General features: G+C 46.8%; 1 protein-coding gene across 3 annotated transcripts in view; it reads right to left on the reverse strand.

Annotated features, from left to right (window-relative positions):
* Window positions 1–4344: 4344 nt before the first annotated feature.
* Trappc9 (trafficking protein particle complex 9) overlaps window positions 4345–19819 on the reverse strand; it is a 481588-nt gene continuing 466113 nt past the window's right edge. For all 3 annotated transcript variants that reach the window (XM_029469729.1, XM_021182812.2, XM_029469728.1), the window contains 2 exons: window positions 5336–5559; window positions 4345–4882 (listed from right to left, as the gene is read on the reverse strand). In XM_029469729.1, coding sequence (XP_029325589.1) covers window positions 4715–4882; window positions 5336–5559 — 392 coding nt within the window. In that variant the 3' untranslated portion in view covers window positions 4345–4714. The remainder of the gene's footprint in view (window positions 4883–5335; window positions 5560–19819) is intronic.

Here is a 19819-nt window from a genome sequence, read left to right on the forward strand (position 1 = left end):
TCCCTTGTCGAAGATCAAGTGACCATAGGTGTGTGGGTTCATTTCTGGGTCTTCGATTCTATTCCATTGGTCTATTTGTCTACAGTTCATAGCAGTAACAAAATTTGTTATAAAATAGCAACAAAATTAATCTTATAGTTGTGTGTGGGAGTCACCACAACATGAAGAACTGTATTAAAGGACTGCAGCATTAGGAAGATTCAGAACCATTGGTTTAGACAGTAAATCTTTACTCAAATTTTCTCACTTATGCCCTATCTTATTCTTCCTTCTCTGGATCTCTGCTATTCATCTAGTATCCACATTTTTCCTACCTGTGGGCTATTCTTACTATTTTATTCTTATTAAAATTCCCTCTAATGAAATTTTGTCAACATGAAACTCGGGTTTTGTGTAAATGCTAGTATTTCATACAGAGAAAAGTACTCTTACCATTCAAGATTGAAATTATCCCACTGACTTTTGGATACCATTGCCACTAGCAAGAAGTCATCTGTCCGTCTGACTGCTACTTCTCTGAAGGTCATAGTCTTATATTTCTAGCTCATTTTAGGGTCAATCCTGTCCATATGGTCTTCGGCAACGGCATGGCAGCCAGTGTGCTACTCTTCCACTTGGAATTTCCCGAGCTTCTTCTTCACAGCTTTCCCTCCACTCTCTTGACCCTCCATCCATCTGAGAACTCCTAGACACATGTAGAAAAGTGACTTCCCATGTCCTTAATGTTCTCTGCTCGTCATGGGATGCATTTGTTAAATAATATCTTCAGTTCCAACTCCAATGCTCTAGTTCATTCTTGAGCTGAGATTAATCTGCAATTCAACTCAGCTCTTATTTCCAGTTATGGCGGCTCTATTGGATTCTTTTATGAGCTATCCTTTTCCTATATTGATATTCTTTTTCACTCCTCAAACCAACCTTTCACAGTCTCTATCCGGTATATTCTACTATTTTATTATTTCTTGATTTGTATCTTCTGATTCTGTTTTCCATAGATTTCACCCATAATGAATTGTTCCCCAGTGTATTTAATGGCTTTAAAAAACTGGAATTATCCTTTTTACTCATAGTGACCTTGAGTCTTTGAACAGAAGTGAAGCCTCTCTGGACCCCAGAAAAAATGTTTGTCTCAGGGCTTGTATTTGTAGGAGATAGTTTGAATTGAAGTCAGAGGGTGAGGAAGGGCCAGGTTTCTTTTTACTGTTGTGGGATGAGAAAGGACCATTCTTGCCATCATTGGACTCTCCAGTTAGTGAAAGGAGTGTTCTATCAGCTCCCCATGAGCTAACCCTGGATTTGTCTCCTCCTCCAGTTTTGTTCCCCGGAGGAAAAAAACAGCAGCTGGCAGGACACAGCTTACCTTTCTAGATTTTGTCCTCACAAATACTGGGGTCCCCTACCTCTGCCTTCTGTGCTAGAATTACAAATGTGTCCCTACATCCCCCTGGCACTTACATGGGTTCTGGTCCTCAAGCTTGCTGCTTCTGTGGCAAGGATTTTAACCGCTGAATAACCTCTGAATCATCTCCCCAGCCCTGCACCTAGAATTCTCTCCTCATGGCAGTTTGTGATGTTTATCTGCTTGTGGTGACCTTCCTAGTCAAATTCAGCGGAAGGCTTCAATAAGGCTGATTCCCTTACATTGGTAACCTCTTTTTATCTAGACTTTGTATGTAGTATAAGCATTTATATAGTATATAGTATTTAAATATATATAAGCAGTTTTCTTAGTCATCTAAGGCACTTCTTCTTTTTAAGTATAGAATAGAATTTATTGAGGGCATGGGGAGGGGAGTTAAGAGGGTAGTAGAGGCAGAGAAAGGCGGGGGAGGGAGGGAGACAAGAAGTAGAGGAGTAGTGGCTGGCCATGAGCATTTGGAGAGTTAAGACACTTTTTGATGGCCCCAGGGCTAGATGACTACACACTTCTCACTTCTGCTTGTAGGGACTAGGGCTGCCTTGTGGAATGCCATAATAGCAGTGGTTTTCCGGGCTAGTAGGTTCAGAAACCCCAAATGAAGCTTGAATCTTCTGAATCCATCTCTGGTCAGGTCCAGCCTGTGCTCAAATCTCAGCAGGGACAGCTCCCCTCTTCCTTCTGCTGTCCCTTTTCTGTTGGAGCACTGGAGTCGCAAGGCAAGCTTTCAGCTGCGTATTAGCTAACAAATGAGCCCCTGCAAAGGACTGACGGTGCCCAGCAAGGACAAATGTTAAGTGTCCCTGGAGGAGGTAGAATTTCAGGCATGGGAGAACATGTAGATGGAATTGGAAAGAGAAGCAATAAGAGAGGGAGGGGGAGGGAACCCGTGTGCACTGAAGCCTTGCTAGCAACCCTGAGAGATTAAACCATTCACATCAAAGTGTGCATGGCATTAGCATTGTTATCCCTACTCAGAAAGAAAGTTGAACCTCAGAATGCAGTAGTAACCTCTCTGGGGTCATAGAGTTGACAACTGGCTGAGGTAGAATTCAGACTCTCAAACATTATCTTCCAGATCCAAGTTCTTCCTAATGTTTGGGTGTGACCGCTATTGTCCATAGAGGAACAGGCAACATGACAGCAACCCACTCAGCCACACAGGTGAGTGGACATGCTTTGGCATGTCCCCTGCTTAGGCCTGGGAAGTCCCTACTGATTGCACTGGGATAAAGTAGACAGAAGGTCCAGAAACCAGCAGGCCTTTCCCAGACCTGCATTAATCCCCACATACTAACATGGCTAGAAAACGCAGCTACACATGTGCCAGCAAGGGACACCCATCCCAAAGCAATTTTCCGGATCCGTGTATTCTTACAAGAAGGCTCCCTGTATCCTCAGCCCTCCAGGCCTCCTGTCTTGACTCCAATCATCTCTTCTGGCAGGGTAGAGGGGAGAAACTTGGGCAACACAGTCATTTCTGTGGGTGGTTTTGCAAGACCCATGGCTTATTTCTATTCCTCCTCCAAGTGGGCCGCCTTGCCCTTTGGGTTCTCTTTCTGCTGACATTCAATAGATCCTCTGAGAATGTGCATTTGGAATTACTGGGACCAATCACTAACACGCTTCTCCTTGGAATCAAACCGAGCTGTGTCCTCATCAGCTTTCCCAGCCTGCAGTGGCAACTCTGTCTGTCTGTATTGCGTCTGTCAACATCATACAATGCTTTTTTTAGAAGAAAGCATGACATCACTGAAGTTCCTCCTGGCCCTTGCTCTCAGAGCTTCACTTACACTCGACATGATGGCAGTCTAAGGTAGGTATGTACTCTTCCATCAGTCAAACATATTTATGCACGAGTATTCTGGGGGACAGAACATGCAGATTGTGAGGAGCTGTTGATGTGAATGGAGTTGACTGTGACCCACCCCCAGCTCTGTGAGCTGCTTTGCATAGCAGTGTATTTCAGGGACCTAGCTGTATTAACAAGGCCACCCTGCTTTGAATTCTTAGAGAGGAGGGCCAAAGGACTTCTCCCGGGTCTCCCCTTGCTGGCATAGGCAAACCTTCTGGCGTTTCCCCTGAATATACTTGAGATTGAGAGGAGATTATGTCTACTGGGCATTACATGGCCCCAGACCAGCATAGTGCAACGTTCCCTCCCTATCTGGGTGATAGTAGGCAGCTATGGGTAACAGCCAAGAGACACACTCTCTAGGTATGGGGCTGAGAGGTAGAGTCAGGTCATTAGAAAGGTCCCCCGCCCTGAGTCCCATATGCTGCCCCCACAGATGTCTGGGCGGCCTCAGCTATTACCCATGACTTTACTCACACACACACACACACACACACACACACACACACACACACACACACACATCCAAGAATGTCCCCTCATCTCCATGCCTGCGTTGGGGTTTGGCATGAGTTAAAATGAACACTTAGACCCAGGGGCCTCAGAGAAGACAAGGGCTGCTCACATAGCAGGACTCCACATGCTTTAGGCTACAGGGCAGGTGGCCCAAGGTGAACCTTGAAGTAGGTAGAGTTTATAAGTCAAGGCTAAGGTGATCATGGCCTGGCAGTGGGGTCACCACCCCCGCTAGAACTTCAGTGCAGTTTTCCAAGGGCTGGGATCTCGGCTGAAACAGAGGAGGTTTCACCACTGGGCGACCTGGGGTGACAAGAAGCTTGCAGAGACATAGGTGGCTTAAGCACCCGCTGAGAGAGAGGCAGATGCACCTTAAGTGTTTTACGGAGGTGACCTGGTATTCCTGGCTATCTCAAAGACAGATGCAGCCTGCCCTTCCAGCCATGGGACCCGTGAACCTGATGCCTCGCCTGGCAGGGCGTGGCTGGGTGGGTTTGGTCTTAACACTATCCCCCTCTCCCACTATCCCACAGTCTGAAATCAACACGGTGTGAGGTAAGCAAGGCAGGCCTTTATTGGAGAACATGGCAACATAAATACACAGACCTGGAGACCAGAACACAGAGGCAGGGAACACCCTGATGCCTGCTCACCCTGCTCACCCACACTGTCTCCCTCCTTGCTTGGGTTGCCAGTGACATTTGCAGCGGTGAGCCAGACCTCAGGAGACTCAAGGGGAGATGGCAGATCAGAAAGGCTCCTCTGCAGTGCTGGCCATCCAGGGCTGCCCAGGCTGGCACTGGATATGAGGTCGCTCAGCATAATAGGCCAGAAGCAGAGCAGGGTGGAGCCTCGGGGTGACTTCTGGGAAGGAGGAGGAGTGCTGGCTATGGAGTATGGAGGACATGGCCTTCAGGGTGAGGGGCTCAGGCCTGTGCCTCGAGGGCCCGCACATGCACGCTGGGTAAGCAAACCCAGGAGGGTGGCAGCTCCTTGCTCTTGCAGTCCTCGTGGAACCGGATGTTGAGGAAGAAGTCACCTGTGTAGAGGAAGAGGAGGGCTCCAAGGCAGGCGGATTGGCCTGATGGTTGTACCTGGAGTGGGAAAGAGGAAGAGGTGTCATACTGGATCCATAGCACCACCCCCAAAGCTACCAGGAGAGCCTTGAACTTGCCTGGCACTGTTAATGTGAGAGGGGTGCGACACACTGTCCCTGCTCCACCCAGAGCCTTTTTGCCATGCTTCCTTAGACAAGGGGCTGCATGTCTGAGAACCCATTTCTATCTTTGAAAGGTGCCACCACTATCTCTCCCCCTGAACTGCCTGGGTTTAGTGAGGTTGGGAGTAAAGGCAGTAGCGTGTGTAGTAGCTGGGCACGAGTGTCTGAACCGAGCTTTAGGGCTGATAGATTCCTCTGGGGCTGGGTATCACAGTGACCACTGCAGTGAGGTGCTATGGGTATGTGCAGGCAGGAACAGCATTGCCATTGCGCTATGGGCGGCCACTGTGGGTTAGACATGGAGGACTATGCCCCAGCTCACACTCACCGTGTCAAGGTAGAAGGTACTGGAACCCACAAAGGAGATGACATCATGCAGGTCATAGTTGTGCACACCGTTCTGGTGGTCCTGGAAAGGGACCACGGTGAGGGCAAAGGGCCCCACACTGCGGGGACTCCTGTTAGTCAGCCGCACCTCCAAACGCACGGGGTCACCGACCTGGCAGGCAGCTGCCACCTCACAGTCACATGGCTGCCCATCCACTAGCACATCTGCAAGAGATGGAAGATTATCAGAGGGAGCCAGCCTGCCTCCCACCTCCCTGCTCTGGGCCAGAGCACTGGGGACTCATGGGATTGACTCGATCCTGTTTTCCTGAAAACTGTTTGGCAGAGACAGGCACAGCAGAAGAGCTGTCACCTAAAGGCTGTCCGTTCAAGAGGAGCCCACGTCTGTGGTGTTCCTCCTGGACATTCCAGCCACTGCCCTCCGGGAGGGTGCTCTCCAGCTATGCCTTCCTCTCCAGAGGAGGGGCATCTAGGAACGATGTTGGCACTCTGAGAATGCCATGCATCTCCTGCCTGCCTCCTGCGATTGCTGCTCCCTGGACTGCATGCCCATTCTCCATCTATAGGTGAGCTGGAGCGGAAACCCCTCAGCAGACTCCTTCACCCCAACACTGCCTGCCAGGCATAGTGATGAGGGGCACGGATGTGTGGAGGGGACGTTTATAATCTAGCAAGGAAAAAGTAAAGTGATTCACATTGAGACTCTACCTAGTTCAAGGGGGCTGGTCACAGGCCCGGAGTAAGTGGAAAGGGACACTTCTTCTTTAATCTACATTCTTCAGGCTGTTATTTGTCTCTAAGAGTCTGGTGTAGCTGCACCTTCCATGATTTTGGATGCACAAGACCATCTGGCCTGAATCTGACCAGGCTAGGCTCTGTAGTGGTTCAAGGTCCCTGGCCACTGGTCTATCTGCAATCCCCATAAGCACTTGTAGTGGTACCCTGACACCCTGCAGCCTGTGCAAGCATGAGCTGCTCCTTCTACTAGCTGTCTTGCTTTGCTGAGTTCAGAGGAAGGTCTAAGGGACCAGGGTGTGCCTGGGCCTGTTTGGGAGGCCTGAGGCCTGTCATTATATTGCCTGAGCATCAGTTCTCTCTTCTGTGCAGATGTGGAGCAGATGCCAACACTGATGGCTGTGATGCTGTGGGCAATGGTGTGGAGAGCTATGTATGTAGGCTCCAGAAAGGCCCTATCCCAGCTCCCATCATAGCACCTGCTGAGTCTGGAGGGCAGTGGGTGACTTGTATCACCAGCCTCAGTTTCTCCACATGGCATGGGGCTTCACATGCAAAGATAACCAGCAGTCCTCCACCCCCTTTCCTGCCCCACACAGGGTCTTCATAACGATCTCCTGATCAGTAATCCCAACCAGACGCAGCTGGAGCTTCTTGAAAGAATTGGGGGTGAGGGAGAGAGGAGGGCTCGGCAGAGGCTGGTCCCCTTAAGGGAGCCATGATTATATGCAAACCAGTGAAGGGTGGCTGCCTAGTTAGAGCTCTTTCATTTTTGATTTTGGGTTTTTTTTGGGGGGGTGTTTTTCTCTGCAGAGGACTGTGTAGGCTGCCAGGGCATTGCTGTGGCTCACTGTCCAGCCTTCCCTGGTTTGCCTGTTAATCTTTTTCTTCCCAACTCTGCACAGCCCAAGGTAGGCCAGCTGGGATCTTGGCCTTACCTCTACTCTATCGTGCCAGGAGAGATCCCTCTACATACCCAGCCTTCTACCTGGCTTGAGTGTCCATGCTTCCTGGGCTCAGGATGAGAGAAAGGCTTGTGCCCAGTTGTAACTAGTAGCCTCCTTCCAGCACCCTAGCACACTACCACACAGAAGGCAGGAGACTCCCCAGAAGGACTACCCACTCCAGCCTGGCTCAGAGTAACTGACCATCCCATGGCTCACTCTTGCTGCCAACTGTGTGACTCTTAAGCAGCCACCACTACCCTTCCCCCTCAGCCCATAGTTCTTACAGTGTTCACATACACCGCATGTAGGAACAAGGAATTCTGCACCTTCCTCGATATTGACTGGGGGAAAAAAGCAACCTTCCATGATGGGCTGGCAGGAGAAAGGAGGCCCTTTTCTCTGGCACCCATATTAGGTAATGGCTGGAGACCTGCGACCCTGTCAGCACTAAATCTGCTTCCTGGGCTGAGATCAGGGCTCACAGTGTCCCAGCCTGGCAAACCAAGAAGTAGGGCATCTTTTATCCCCCACTGAACCAGGCTGTGGGGAAAAGCAGAGACCCAGGGTATGACTGGCTCTGGGACACGAAAGCTCTGCTGTGAGGGAGGTAAGTTGATCCCCCCAGGGCTTGCTGCACCTGGAGCCTCCCCAATACCTCCTAAGACGGCTCTACCCTTTCAGGCCAGACTCCAGCAGACTGAGCAGATGGCCTGGGGGTGAGGGGGCACATGGCCCACACCTGTGGCTGTAACCATAGTGTGAGGGAGGGTGGGGACAACTCTGGGGCTGCAGTAGAGACATCTGGATATAGGACCCTGTCTGTGTTGTGCTTTCTTTTCTAGGTTAGCCAAAGACTTCCTGTGGCTCTGAACCAGTTTGTGGTATGGCCTTCTGATCCTAGGGCTGGCCCCATCCCCTGAAGACATGCCCCCTCCTGTGAATGAGGCTGGCAGGGATGTGAACAATGAGTGCAGCTGAGTGCCTGACTCAAACCCTGGCCCCATGATTTCTAGCCACACGCTGAAATTTTTTACATCTTAACCTACCCAACCCCAACAGTAACATGATGGGACTGGAGACACAACCTAGAAATGCCTTTCAAGTAGAGTATTGGAAGCCGACCACATGTTTCCACTGTGGTTCTACCCCGACAGTCGCTGGTGGGCATGAGAATACAGAATCTAATTGCTTCTTGGATTGATGTGCCTTTTTTTTTTCCCTCAAAGCATTAGATGGACCATAGACCACTGTCCCCTCCTGCCTAGACCTGTAGCTTTTCATGTCCAATAGCATCTGAAGTCACAGACTTCAAATCCTCTGGCCCAGAACACCAACTACTGCTGCTTCTACACTAATGCTATGGCATAATGCTGGCTCTGCAGAAACCAGGTCTATGAGTGGAAGACAGCCAGAGACCTGGGGTCTAGTGGGATCCATTCTGAAGGCCCTGAGAGACAGGAAGGTGAGTGGGCCTAGGTAGTTCTGTGGCCTGAAAGAACAGGAGGCAGATATATGGTGCCTAGGCAGAAGACTCTAAGCTGGTCCAAGGTTCTGTCTGGTGCTCTATGTGTCTTATGTGGCCCCAAGTCCTCGTGTCTTCCTAAGAGGATAGAAAGCAGCATGGACCAGGCAAGTCAAAGACTATTTGAGAAAGTCAAGAGCAAAGCCACAGGGGAGTTCAAGGCAATGTGCACATAGGAGTCACAGAGTCACCCAGCAAGGCCAGCTGGACACAATCCTGAGGGCTCTAGATGTTCATGGTACTCTAAGTTTAAAGCTGTCTTTCCCATCTGGTCTGCATGGACTGGGTGAGTATAGATGCTGGACAATTGGGGCACCAATGCCCCAGCCAATCCCTAGCCATGCCTCTGAACCAGACTCCTAACCTCAAACACCTACAGACCCAGAACTGCATGGTGATCAAGAATGGACTAGTGTTTTCCTGCCCAGCTAGCTCCACCTCCCACCGCCCCAATAAGCTCATTCCTCTCGTAACACAGAGCTCCAACAGCCAGAACTTGGCAGGATTATTTTTCATCCATGGCTATAGATCCCGGGGAGCCTCTTAGCCCTGCCTCACCCACACCTCCCTCTCTTGCCTCTGGTGCCCTGGAAAGCAGAAGACTACTAAATATAGTTCGGGATAAAAAGCGTGTTTTCAGGAAGAAGGCAGAGACAGGCAAGGACAGCTGGGGCACTGATGCTCCAGACTGCAAGCTCACTCCTATGATGGGATGGACCTTAACTTTAACAGCCAGAGCTGATCCAGAGGAGCGCAGCTTTGAAATGGGTCAAGGAGAAGAAGCATCCCGTAGATGAGGTAAAAGGCAGGAAGGGAAATAAACAAGCCCAAGGGGAGGTGATAGGAAGACTCACTAAGGTGTCTTGGAGGGACTTGGCAGCAGATTTAGCATAAAATCCCCTCATTTCTAATCATCCAGGACAAACTGCTCCATGTTCTCAGAAGCCAGTGGGGCTGATGGTTAGGTGCCTAGCCAATGAAATGCATTTATTTCCTTCTTTACCAATAAGAGCCAAGTAGCTGGACTTTTCACATTGCTAAGAAGCTCCGAATCAAGCATGTTGGTGCCCAGTGGTTGTAATTTAGTTCCCATAGACCCAACCCCCACCGTAGTCTTCACATACACACCCAGACTTCTCTAAATACATCCCTATAATCACTCCTCCATGGCCTGCCCAATTGCCAATTCCTCTGGCCTGGGTGTTTTAGGCAGAGTGAGGGTCTGACTCCAAAAAGCCAATGGTACTGGTTTTTGGGGAAGTGATGTCATTATGCTGCCATTCCTACATCCACACTCTGGGGCTCTTTGCCTCTTTCAGAGTGCTGAAGTCTGAGGCAGGTCCGGATGTGGAGGGGTGGCAGGAAGGACAGGAAGATCCAGGCAGCTGACTCCAAACTCCTGAAAGCACAAGCTTGCAGTGACCTGATCAAGACCAGACAGTGGCTTATTGTCCCTGCCAGGGCCTGTGCTCTGTGGAGTTGGTGCCATATACTCCATCCACCAAATGGCATGTGTGTTTAACAATTATTGAGGTCGCTAATTAGTTCATAAACCAGAATGCCTCTCCCTGGCATTGGAGGCTGCTCAGGACCCACATGTGTAATTACCCTCAAGTCGAGAACAGCTCCTAAGGAGCTACTGCCTCTCCTGGGGAAATAATTTACTTTTACAACTTTTCATTAAAGATTAAAGGGAATTAAATTAAAATTAAGGCAAATTGGAGTTCAAGAAGAGGGCTGTGTGTGCACAGTCCTTTCTCAGAGGCTCTCTGGCCTCATCCTGGCCAATGAATTCTAGGGAGTGCATGTTGAGCTCTGAAAGGTCAGGTCTCCTCAGCTCAAAGCCTCTGGCTACCCACAACCCAGTGCCCATACTGGTTGGGGACTGTGGTTTACTGCCTCCAACAATACTATAGATGCCCATCACCAGTACCCCCATGAAGCCACACTGCAGAGGCAGGACAGGACTCTATTATGTGGGTGATAGTTTTGTAGCAGAGGCAGAGCCAAGAATGTCCCTTCACATCCCTAGAAGACAAAGCCCCTTTCCCTGATGTTCATTCCATGAGGTAGGGTCTTGTGTATCCAAGGCTGGCCTTGAACTTGTTATCTCGCAGTAGATGACCTTCAACTTCTGATCCTCCTACTGGAATTATAGGCAAGTACTACCATGCCTTGTTTAAGTGGAACTGGGGATCAGATCCAGGACCTCACACATGCTAGGGAAATACTCTACCAACTAACTCTGACCTTCCTCACTCCTTCCTCTGAAAATGAGAAGGGTAGTTCTTCCCACATACTCTTCTAAAGTACAAAGCCCAACTTGTGCCTCCACTACTAGCCAGAGAACTTGGACTCCTCCCCATCCCATGCTACCCAGCCTGGTCTGGCACCATAGACCTTGTACCAGGGCCCCACCTAGCAAGTATTTTAGAGTTCCACTTGTGGGCACCCTTCTAAATCTAGTCCAGAATGCACACTCACTGCCCTGGCATAGTCTGCTAGGACTCACCCATACTACCCCTAACCTCCATATATATATATCCAACTTTCAAGGTGAAACTGTCTCACACGCCCTGGTTGGCTCTTACATCCGCTACCTGCTGTGCCCATATCAGAAACAGACCTAACAAAAGTCCACAGGCCTAGGTACTCTCACAAAGATCAAGACAGTATCCCCCCCATTCCAAACCTATCAGACCTACTGAAATGTTCTCCAGCAACAGTTACTTAGATGAACCCCAGGACACAGAATTTGAAAGAACAATCATAAACTTCATCAAAGAATTCAAGGAGATTAAATACCTGAGTGATGCCTAAGAAATACATAAGGCTGACTGAAATGATGATCTAGGATTTGAGAACAGCATTCAATAAGGAGACAGAAAGATTAGAGATAATTCAACTTGAAATACACTTGCAACTGGAAAAGTCTAACTGAACTAGAAAACTTACAAGCTGAATGGACCAAGTAGAAGACGGAGTACTAAGGCTTGAAGATAAAGTGGAGTAAATCAGACAGTACAAGCAAAGGTCAAGAAAAGATAAAACATATAGAAAATGAACGTGAAAAGGGAAAACCTTTGAGGTTATAGGCATAGATGAGGGAGAAGAATCCCAGGCTAGGGGCATAAACCAGATATCCAGTAAGGTCACAGAAGGAAACATGCCCCAAATAATGAAAGACATACCCATACAGATACAAGAAGTAATAGGACTCCAAACAGACAAAACCAGAAAAGAAGATTTAGTTGAAACACTGAATATACAAAGAAAGGATTGAAAGCTAAAAGAAAAAACAAAAAGCAAGCCAATCCACAAGTCATACTCACCAGAACAACCACTAGGATTTCTCATTGTAAACTTTGAAAGCCAGAAGGGGCTGAAGTGAGGCACTCCAAATTCTACAAGATAATGGCTGCCAACCTTGACTGGAGTCCTCAAAAGAGCATTACATGTTCCAAGCTGCTCAAAGTGTTCATAATCCAGCAGACAAAACAGGGGAGCAAGACTTTACACTAAAGAGAGGGGTAAGCATAGCTATGAGACTACAGAAAGGAAAAGAAGGAAGCGGTAATCATTGACACAAGGAACAGCTGAGCATACAACAAGGCCAATGACTGGGATCGACACAACTTTCAATTACAACTTTAAACATGAATGACCTCAACTCTCCCATCAAAACCAGCTGACTGAATTAAAACAATCCTTTTTTCCCCTGATTTACAAGACATTCAATACAGCTTTAAAAAAATAGGCATCATTTTAAAGGGAAAGGATGGAAAGGGTGCTTCCAATGGGACCAGGAAGCAAGCAAGTGTTGCTATTCTATTATCTAACAGAATATACTTTAAACTGCAAGTAATGAAAGGGTAGGAAGAAGGCTACTTCATTCTAATCAAGGGCACAATCAACCAAGGAGGCATTGCAATTGTGGTGGCTTGAAGAAGAATGGTGTCCATGGGCTCATAGGTTTGATGCTTAGTCATCAGGGAGTGGCATGACTTGGAATTGATTAAGGCTGTTGTGGCCTTGTGGGACAAGCTGTGGGCTTGGAGGTTTCAAAGCTTAAGGCAGCCCCAGTGTCTCTCTCTTCCTGCTGCTTCAGATCTCAACCTCTCCAGCACCATGTCTGCCTGCATGCAGCCATGCTCCCTTGACATTATGATAACAGACTAAACCACTGATACTGTAACCAAGCCCCAGTGAAATGATTTTCGTTATAAGGGTGTCCATGGTTATGGTATCTCTTCACAGCAATAGTACACTGACTAAGACAATAATACTAAACATGTATGCATTAAACTCTGTGGAACCCAATTTCATAAAAAGTGTAATCCTTTAATCAATCCTTTAATAGTAGGTGATTTCAATACCTCACCTTATCCAATTGAGAAGCTATCCAGACAAAAGATAGAGAAACATCAGAATTAAATCTACTCAAACACCAATATAAACACCCTGCTGAGCACTGCAGAAAAATTTCTCTACAATAGAGGATACCCTAGGACACACACACATACACACAAATTCAGAAACCCTTAACTCTATGTGTCCTGTTGGATATAATGCAATAAAACTTGAAACAGCAAACAAATCTCTAATATTGTACACAGACTCATAAACAACACATTACTGAATGGTGCATGGGTCAAAGAAATCCAGAAAAAAAATTAATGGAAGTAAAAGAAAATGAAAGCAACACAGCTCTGGGATCCATTGAAAGCAGTCATACAAGGGAAACTTAGGTCTCTGAGCACTACACTGAAAAAAAAATCAGAAAGAGGACAAATAAATGTCTTAATGATGCAACTCAAGAATCTGGAAATCCAAAAAGAAGCCAAACCCAAATCCATCAAGAAATAAGAAAAAAAAATCTAAGCAGGCAGAATTCTAGAGGCCATTATCGCTGATGGACATACATGTGTAAATTCTTGATAAAATACTTGCAAGCCAAACATAGGCTCATAGAAAATGTTATATTCTCTTATCAAGTTGTCTTTATCCTGGAGATACAGAGATGGTTCAAACACAATAAAGAAAAGACAGCATCACCAACAAGTGATGCTCGGGAAACGGATGTGCATATGAAGCATGGAATTAGTCCTGTATCTCCTCCCACAAAATGGACTAAATGTGAAACCTGAAACACTGGGGCTGCTATAAGAAAATATAGACAGACGCAGGTAAATGAAGGATTTTATGAACAGGACTCCATTTGCCCAGGAATAACTTGTCAACAGTTGACAAGCAGGACTTCATTAAAACTAAAAAGCTTCTAAACAGAGTGAAGAGGAAGCCCATAGAAGAATCTTTTCCAGCTATGTGCCTTGCAAAGGGCTAACATCCACTATACATAAAAAGTCAAAACCAACCCATTAAAACATCAGCTACAGAGGAAATGAAAATGTTCATTAGCCTTAGGAATTTGGGGGTTTCAAATCAAAACAACTTTGAGATTTCATCTCACCACAGTCAGAATGGCAAAGATCAACAAAACAATGGCCAACACATGCTGAAGGGGAGCCCTTTTTCACTGTGGTGGGATTGCAAACTCTGAAGCCACTCTGAAGACAATCAAAATGCTAAACATAAAATCTACCATATGACCCAGTTATACCGCTCTTCTCAACATCCTACTTCAGAATTACTTGCTTAGCCACGTTCATCGCTGCTCTATTCACAACAGTTAGGAAATTAAAACAATCTAAATGTGCTTCTACTGATGAGTGGATAATGAAAATGTTACACACATGCACTATGTAAAACTATTTAACTCTAAAGAAAAATGGAATCAATCATGAACTTTGTAGGCAAATGGATGGACTAGAAAGATCATATTGGGTGTGGTTATCCAGGTCCAGAAAGACAAAGCTCACATGTTCTTTTTATATTCATGGTTCCCAGCTCCAAATCATCAGGTGGGAATGTATAACCTAGAGTAACAGCACAGTCCAGGAAAGGAAAAAGGGGCTACAGTGAGGGTAACAGCTAGAGAGGGGAATAGCAGGATATGGGTGATGTGAAGGAGAAAATAGGAGAAAATGGAAGAGTGGACCCAAGGTGGAGCTGACCTGAAAGCCCCTAGCTCCCCTGAGGACTAGCTTTCGAGTACAGGAAGGTGCCATGTAAATTACCAAGGGAGAGAAGCAAACAATGGCCCTACCTGTCTTCAATGACTATGAACCACAGCATGATCAACATGGGAAGCTATGTCTAAGGGTACAACACCAGCATTTGCATCTTGGCAGTAAACAAAAGCAGTTTAATTGGACTTCCCCCACTCAAGGGGCAAGAAGTTATTTCTGACACTGGAAATTTACCCAGCAGCACATGGCTAGCGTGATCATAGTTCTCAGAAGTAAACCTACTACCTACATTTTACTAAGCCAGCATGATTTCTAACTGCACCATAAATTTTTATCCTTTGTGCCCACAGATCAGTGTAACTCATCCATTGTCGAAGACCCATATCTTTGCAATGGACAGAGACCATTACAGAAAGCCACAACTGGTCAAAGTACAGACAACTGATCATGAGGTTCCTAGTCCCAGTTGATAAGTCTATACCCAAGGGCGGGCTAGGAAACACAGCTGCAGAGGGGGAGGAAAGACCGGGAAATCTGCTGTGAAATTGTGTCTCCTAGAAACATCAGGGGGCTTCTCCTATAACTCCACAATATGGCTTCCTAAACAAGACCAGAACAAGTAGAGCCCTTAACAAAGAACTCCAGGCAACTAAGGAATGCTGAGAGTAGGAGGCATAGCCCTCTTCAGGGATGAGCTCCTAATAAGTTTATCCAACACTAACTGGTCAGCCCTGAAATCATATACATACAAGTAACACTAAAGAGACCAAGCGAGTTGTTTTATATATTCACACACACATAAAACAAAATGAAGCCATGAATTTGAGAGGGAGAAAAGGAGAGAGGACAAGAGAGGGGCTAGAGAAAGAAAAGGAAAGGGGATAATAATGTAATAAATTTATGTAATAAATAATGTAATTATATGTAATATAATTATAGTTTATATATGTAAATAATAATGTAATTATATTTTAACCTCAAAAAGGTAAAGGGTAGATGTGGAGGGAACAACAACAACAACAACAAAAGACCTAATCAGAGAGATGGCCAAATGGAGAGAGAGACCTGGGGTTGAATACCTGGGTACATGCCCATAGAGGCAGTTAGCCTCTAGACAGCAGCAGTGTGGCCATGGGGTTGGCAGTAAGCCACTCAAGGTGACTGTGTACACGGTGAGGCCAGCTCATGGACTGGGAACTCACAAGCAGGGTAGCTTACACTTCTTGGGGACAGGATGAAACCTGGGTCCTGAATGAGTCTCAGAGAGCACCTTTATCAAGAACCCCGTGAGACAACCCAAGACTAGTACCTAGTGAATAGCTGTGGTGTGTATCAGTCTTTGCTGATGTGACTAAGGCTTTCCTATCAGCAGGGAATGTGGGGTCTAGGGAAGGGATGACAGTAGGTGCAGGAACTGGTCCTGCCTCACTCTGCAGGGACAGAATGCATTGTTCCCTGGAAGCTTGGGCTCTCTATGAAGCCCTTAATTCTCATTTTGGATTGGCACTTGAGATGACCGAAGAGAAACCAGGAGGAAAAAGGAGCCTATGCCTGCCGACTTGCAGCATTATGCAAAGCCAACTCTCTGAGAACAACCAAGAGTTTGAAAGGACTCCTCTGTTCCCAAGCACTATCTCTGCCTTTCAACCTTTCAGCTCTCAAACCTATCTGAAGAAAGCAGATGCTAGACTCCTGGGTAGCTCTCTGCCTGCTCCTGCGCATGGGCTTCAGTTAAACTCTTGTCCTCACCACAGTGTTACCCAGGCCTTGAGTCCTCGCCTGCCCTGAGCTGTAGGTGGGCAGAACTGGTGCAGGGCTTGTGCGGAGAGTGATGTGAACTTGGGAGTGGGGGCTGCAGGAAAAGAGTGGCCATGGATGGGGCTGGCAGTCAAGAATCAAAGGCAACTTTGGCATCAGTCATGCATCTGCACCCTCCACCAAGGGATGCAACCAATTTCATCCTCTCTGAGGGTGCAGTCTGCTGGCTTTGGGCAGGTGGGTGGTTCTCAAGCTGACTGGCAGAGTGTGGGGTTATCTTGGGGAATGGCTGGGCTACACCTGGTTCCAGCTGTATGTTCCATCAATATGCCATTTAAAATGAGCTTGGCCCAGCCCAGGAGAAAGGCCATGCTGGTTAATGCCATCAGCTGACCTGACTCGTGACTGAAATCTCTGGCCTAGTTCTGTCAGGCAATAGTCTGGAAAGCTCAGAGCATTGCTCCACCAAGGCAAGTGCAGTGGCTAGCCCTGAAAAAAGAAATGCCTCTTCCCAGGCGGGTGGAAGTGAGGGATGCCCAGAGGCCAAGCCGTTAGAACCTGGGATTGGACTTAACCTTGACTCATAGACAAACCATACTTTCTAGATGGCATAAAATGTGAGCAGGTCCATGGTTCACATCTCTGCAGTGCCTACTTGCTTCTAATACTGCTCAGAGCCATGGGAGGCCATACTGGTGGCCTCAGTTTTGTGGTATTTCCAGTTAAGGAGACCTATAGGATTTCTTTTCACCTACCTAACTACCTTCACCTCAACATCAGAACAAAAACTTTGGGTACTAGCTTTTCTCCCTCTATAACTCAAAGAACATGAGACTATAAGTCACCAAAGTTACTACTACCCATCTACCCCCTTATCCACCCTTGAGATATAGACCAGCTAGTCTTGAACTTGAGATCCTTTTGTCTTAGCCTTCCACTGAGATGTGTGGATGTATCAAAACATCTGGCCATCATCCATTCTTCTATCCATCAACTATCCTGTCCATCCACCCATCCAGCCAGTATCTTTAAATCTGTCCATCCATCTATCCATCCATCCATCCATCCACCCCCATCTATCATTAATCCATCATCTATCAAACCAGCTAGTATCCATCCATTATTTATCCATCCACCATCCACCCTCCATCTATTTATCACCAAACTATCTGACCATCAACCCGTCATCCATCTATCCATTTTACATTCCCTTCCAAAATTCATCTACACATCATTCACCATTTCATCTTCTATCACCCATCCACTTATAACCTATTCGTCATCTATTCACCTATCATTTATCTACTCATTTTCTATCCCATTCGTCATCTATTATTCCAGCATCCATCTTCCTTCATCCATCCATCCACCCATCAACATTTAGCCACTTAGCCATCCATCTGTCCATCACAGACCCTCAGTGACATGATGTCATTTCTTATCTTTGTAGCACTAGGGAAGCAGTCATTCCACACAACCTTAGGTCCCTAGATTCTACCTGCTTCTCCAGAAGAAGCAGAAGCCTAAGCAGATTCTCTCTTGAAGCCCAAGGAGACATTCACCTTGCCAACACCTTGATCTTGGAATTCCAGCCTTCAGACTAGGAGAGCATACATTTCTGTGTGTAAGCCAACAAGTTTATGACACTTGTCATGACAGCCTCAGGACATAGACACATTAGTTCCCTAAAAATGTGACTGAGGCACTCTGCCACCCATGGAGTGGCTATATAGCAGGCTGATCAGTGAAGGGAAGAAGCCCTCACTTTGGGACTGTCTGAGACCTGGCTGAAGGGTACGTCTGAGGCACATCTAAGGCACCCTGGAGAGGAGCCCTAGAGAGCTTTGCTTTGAGAACCAAGAACATCTTGCCATCTGCATGTTATAGCTGGTATGTAAATGAAGATTCTGACAAACAATATGTTCTTTTCAGTAATTTAATCATCACCACAGTCACCTTCTGCCATGGCAAAGCACAGGGCTCATAAAAGGCATGGACAAGCAAGTGAGAGACCTGGGATGCTGTGAGGGACCTCTGACCTCTCCTTTTACCCCTATTGCCCCAGGATCCAGAGGTGGGGTGTTTATAGCCATGTACAGAACCTATACATGCAGTAAATGGAGGGCATTTACTGCAGGTGAGCAGGGCCAATACCACCCACATTGTTAAAAGTAGAGCACAAGTCTCAGGTTTGTGACTGGCTGAAACCTCTCCATCTTGTGACTGAGTAGGGGACAGAATGATCTTTCTGAGAGCCTGAGTACCTAGTGGTCCTGTGATGGTACTAGATATAGCACAGGCTTCTAAACTACCCTTTCTGCATGTATAGTAAACCGTAAGCTAACCCATCCAGAGGAAAGAAATCAGGGAAACTGGTGTAAGCCACAGGGCAGGGCTGAGACTCCATTAAAGCTAAGCTCTGAGAGCATAGGAAGCTTGTCATACTTCACCATCACTCCTTAGTCTTTGGCAAGAATGGAGAAGACAGTTGGACTTATGCAAGGAAGGAAAACACCCTTACAGAGCCACAGAGACATGGGATGGGTGAAATGTGGCCTCTCTTGTGGGACAGCACTGGGGTTTCTTCATCCATCCTTTAATTCAACCACTCACTCACTCGCTCACTCATGTATGTAGCAAAGCCCAATGAACATCCATCACATGCCAGACACAGAAGTCCCTCAGTATTAAGAAGAAAATAAAGCTCTGTCTCCCATGAGTTTATTTCTGATGAACAATGTCTGCAAATAAGTGAACAGATACATAAACATATGCTCACATGCATGTGTGCACATACATGGCAGATGGTAACAGTCCTGGGAAGGTTGTTCTTAGAGGGCATTAGGAAAGGACTTGGTGAAGAGATGACATTGAAGTTAATCTAAGATAGAGTAGGAAGCAGGAACACAGCATGCAGGGAGAGATGCCATCAGACAATGCAGCAGTAACTTAGACTGGGCATTTTTATCATCTGGGTGAGTTGGAAGCTCTGAGAGTGAGTGGAAGGAGGCATACAGTCCTTCTAGTTGCTGTCAGCAGTGAGATCAGAGGCATGCATGGGGGGGGGAGAGTGGCTTAGGATAGAAAAGATTTTTCTATCTATCTAAGTAACCCCAAACCCAGTTACAGCCACAAGAGGGATGAACCAACAAGTCATTCTCAGACATGCAATGGCTAACACATCAAAGTCACCCAACAGTGTGATGGAATGTTTGCCATACTTTTCTTTGTCCCATAAGGCTTTGGGTAACCCATTCAATCAACTCCAGTGGCTCAAGGCACAAGTAGCATAGATGGAGAAAGTGAAAGAAAACTTCCCTCATCTCCAGGTTCTGTTCAGGCTGGTCCCCACAAAAAGGGAGAGTTGGAGTGCTGCAATTCTGTGTAAGAGGAATCAGTGGAGAACTCAAGCA

This window comes from Mus caroli, chromosome 15 (assembly GCF_900094665.2).
Source record: "Mus caroli chromosome 15, CAROLI_EIJ_v1.1, whole genome shotgun sequence".
Classification (NCBI taxonomy): domain Eukaryota; kingdom Metazoa; phylum Chordata; class Mammalia; order Rodentia; family Muridae; genus Mus; species Mus caroli.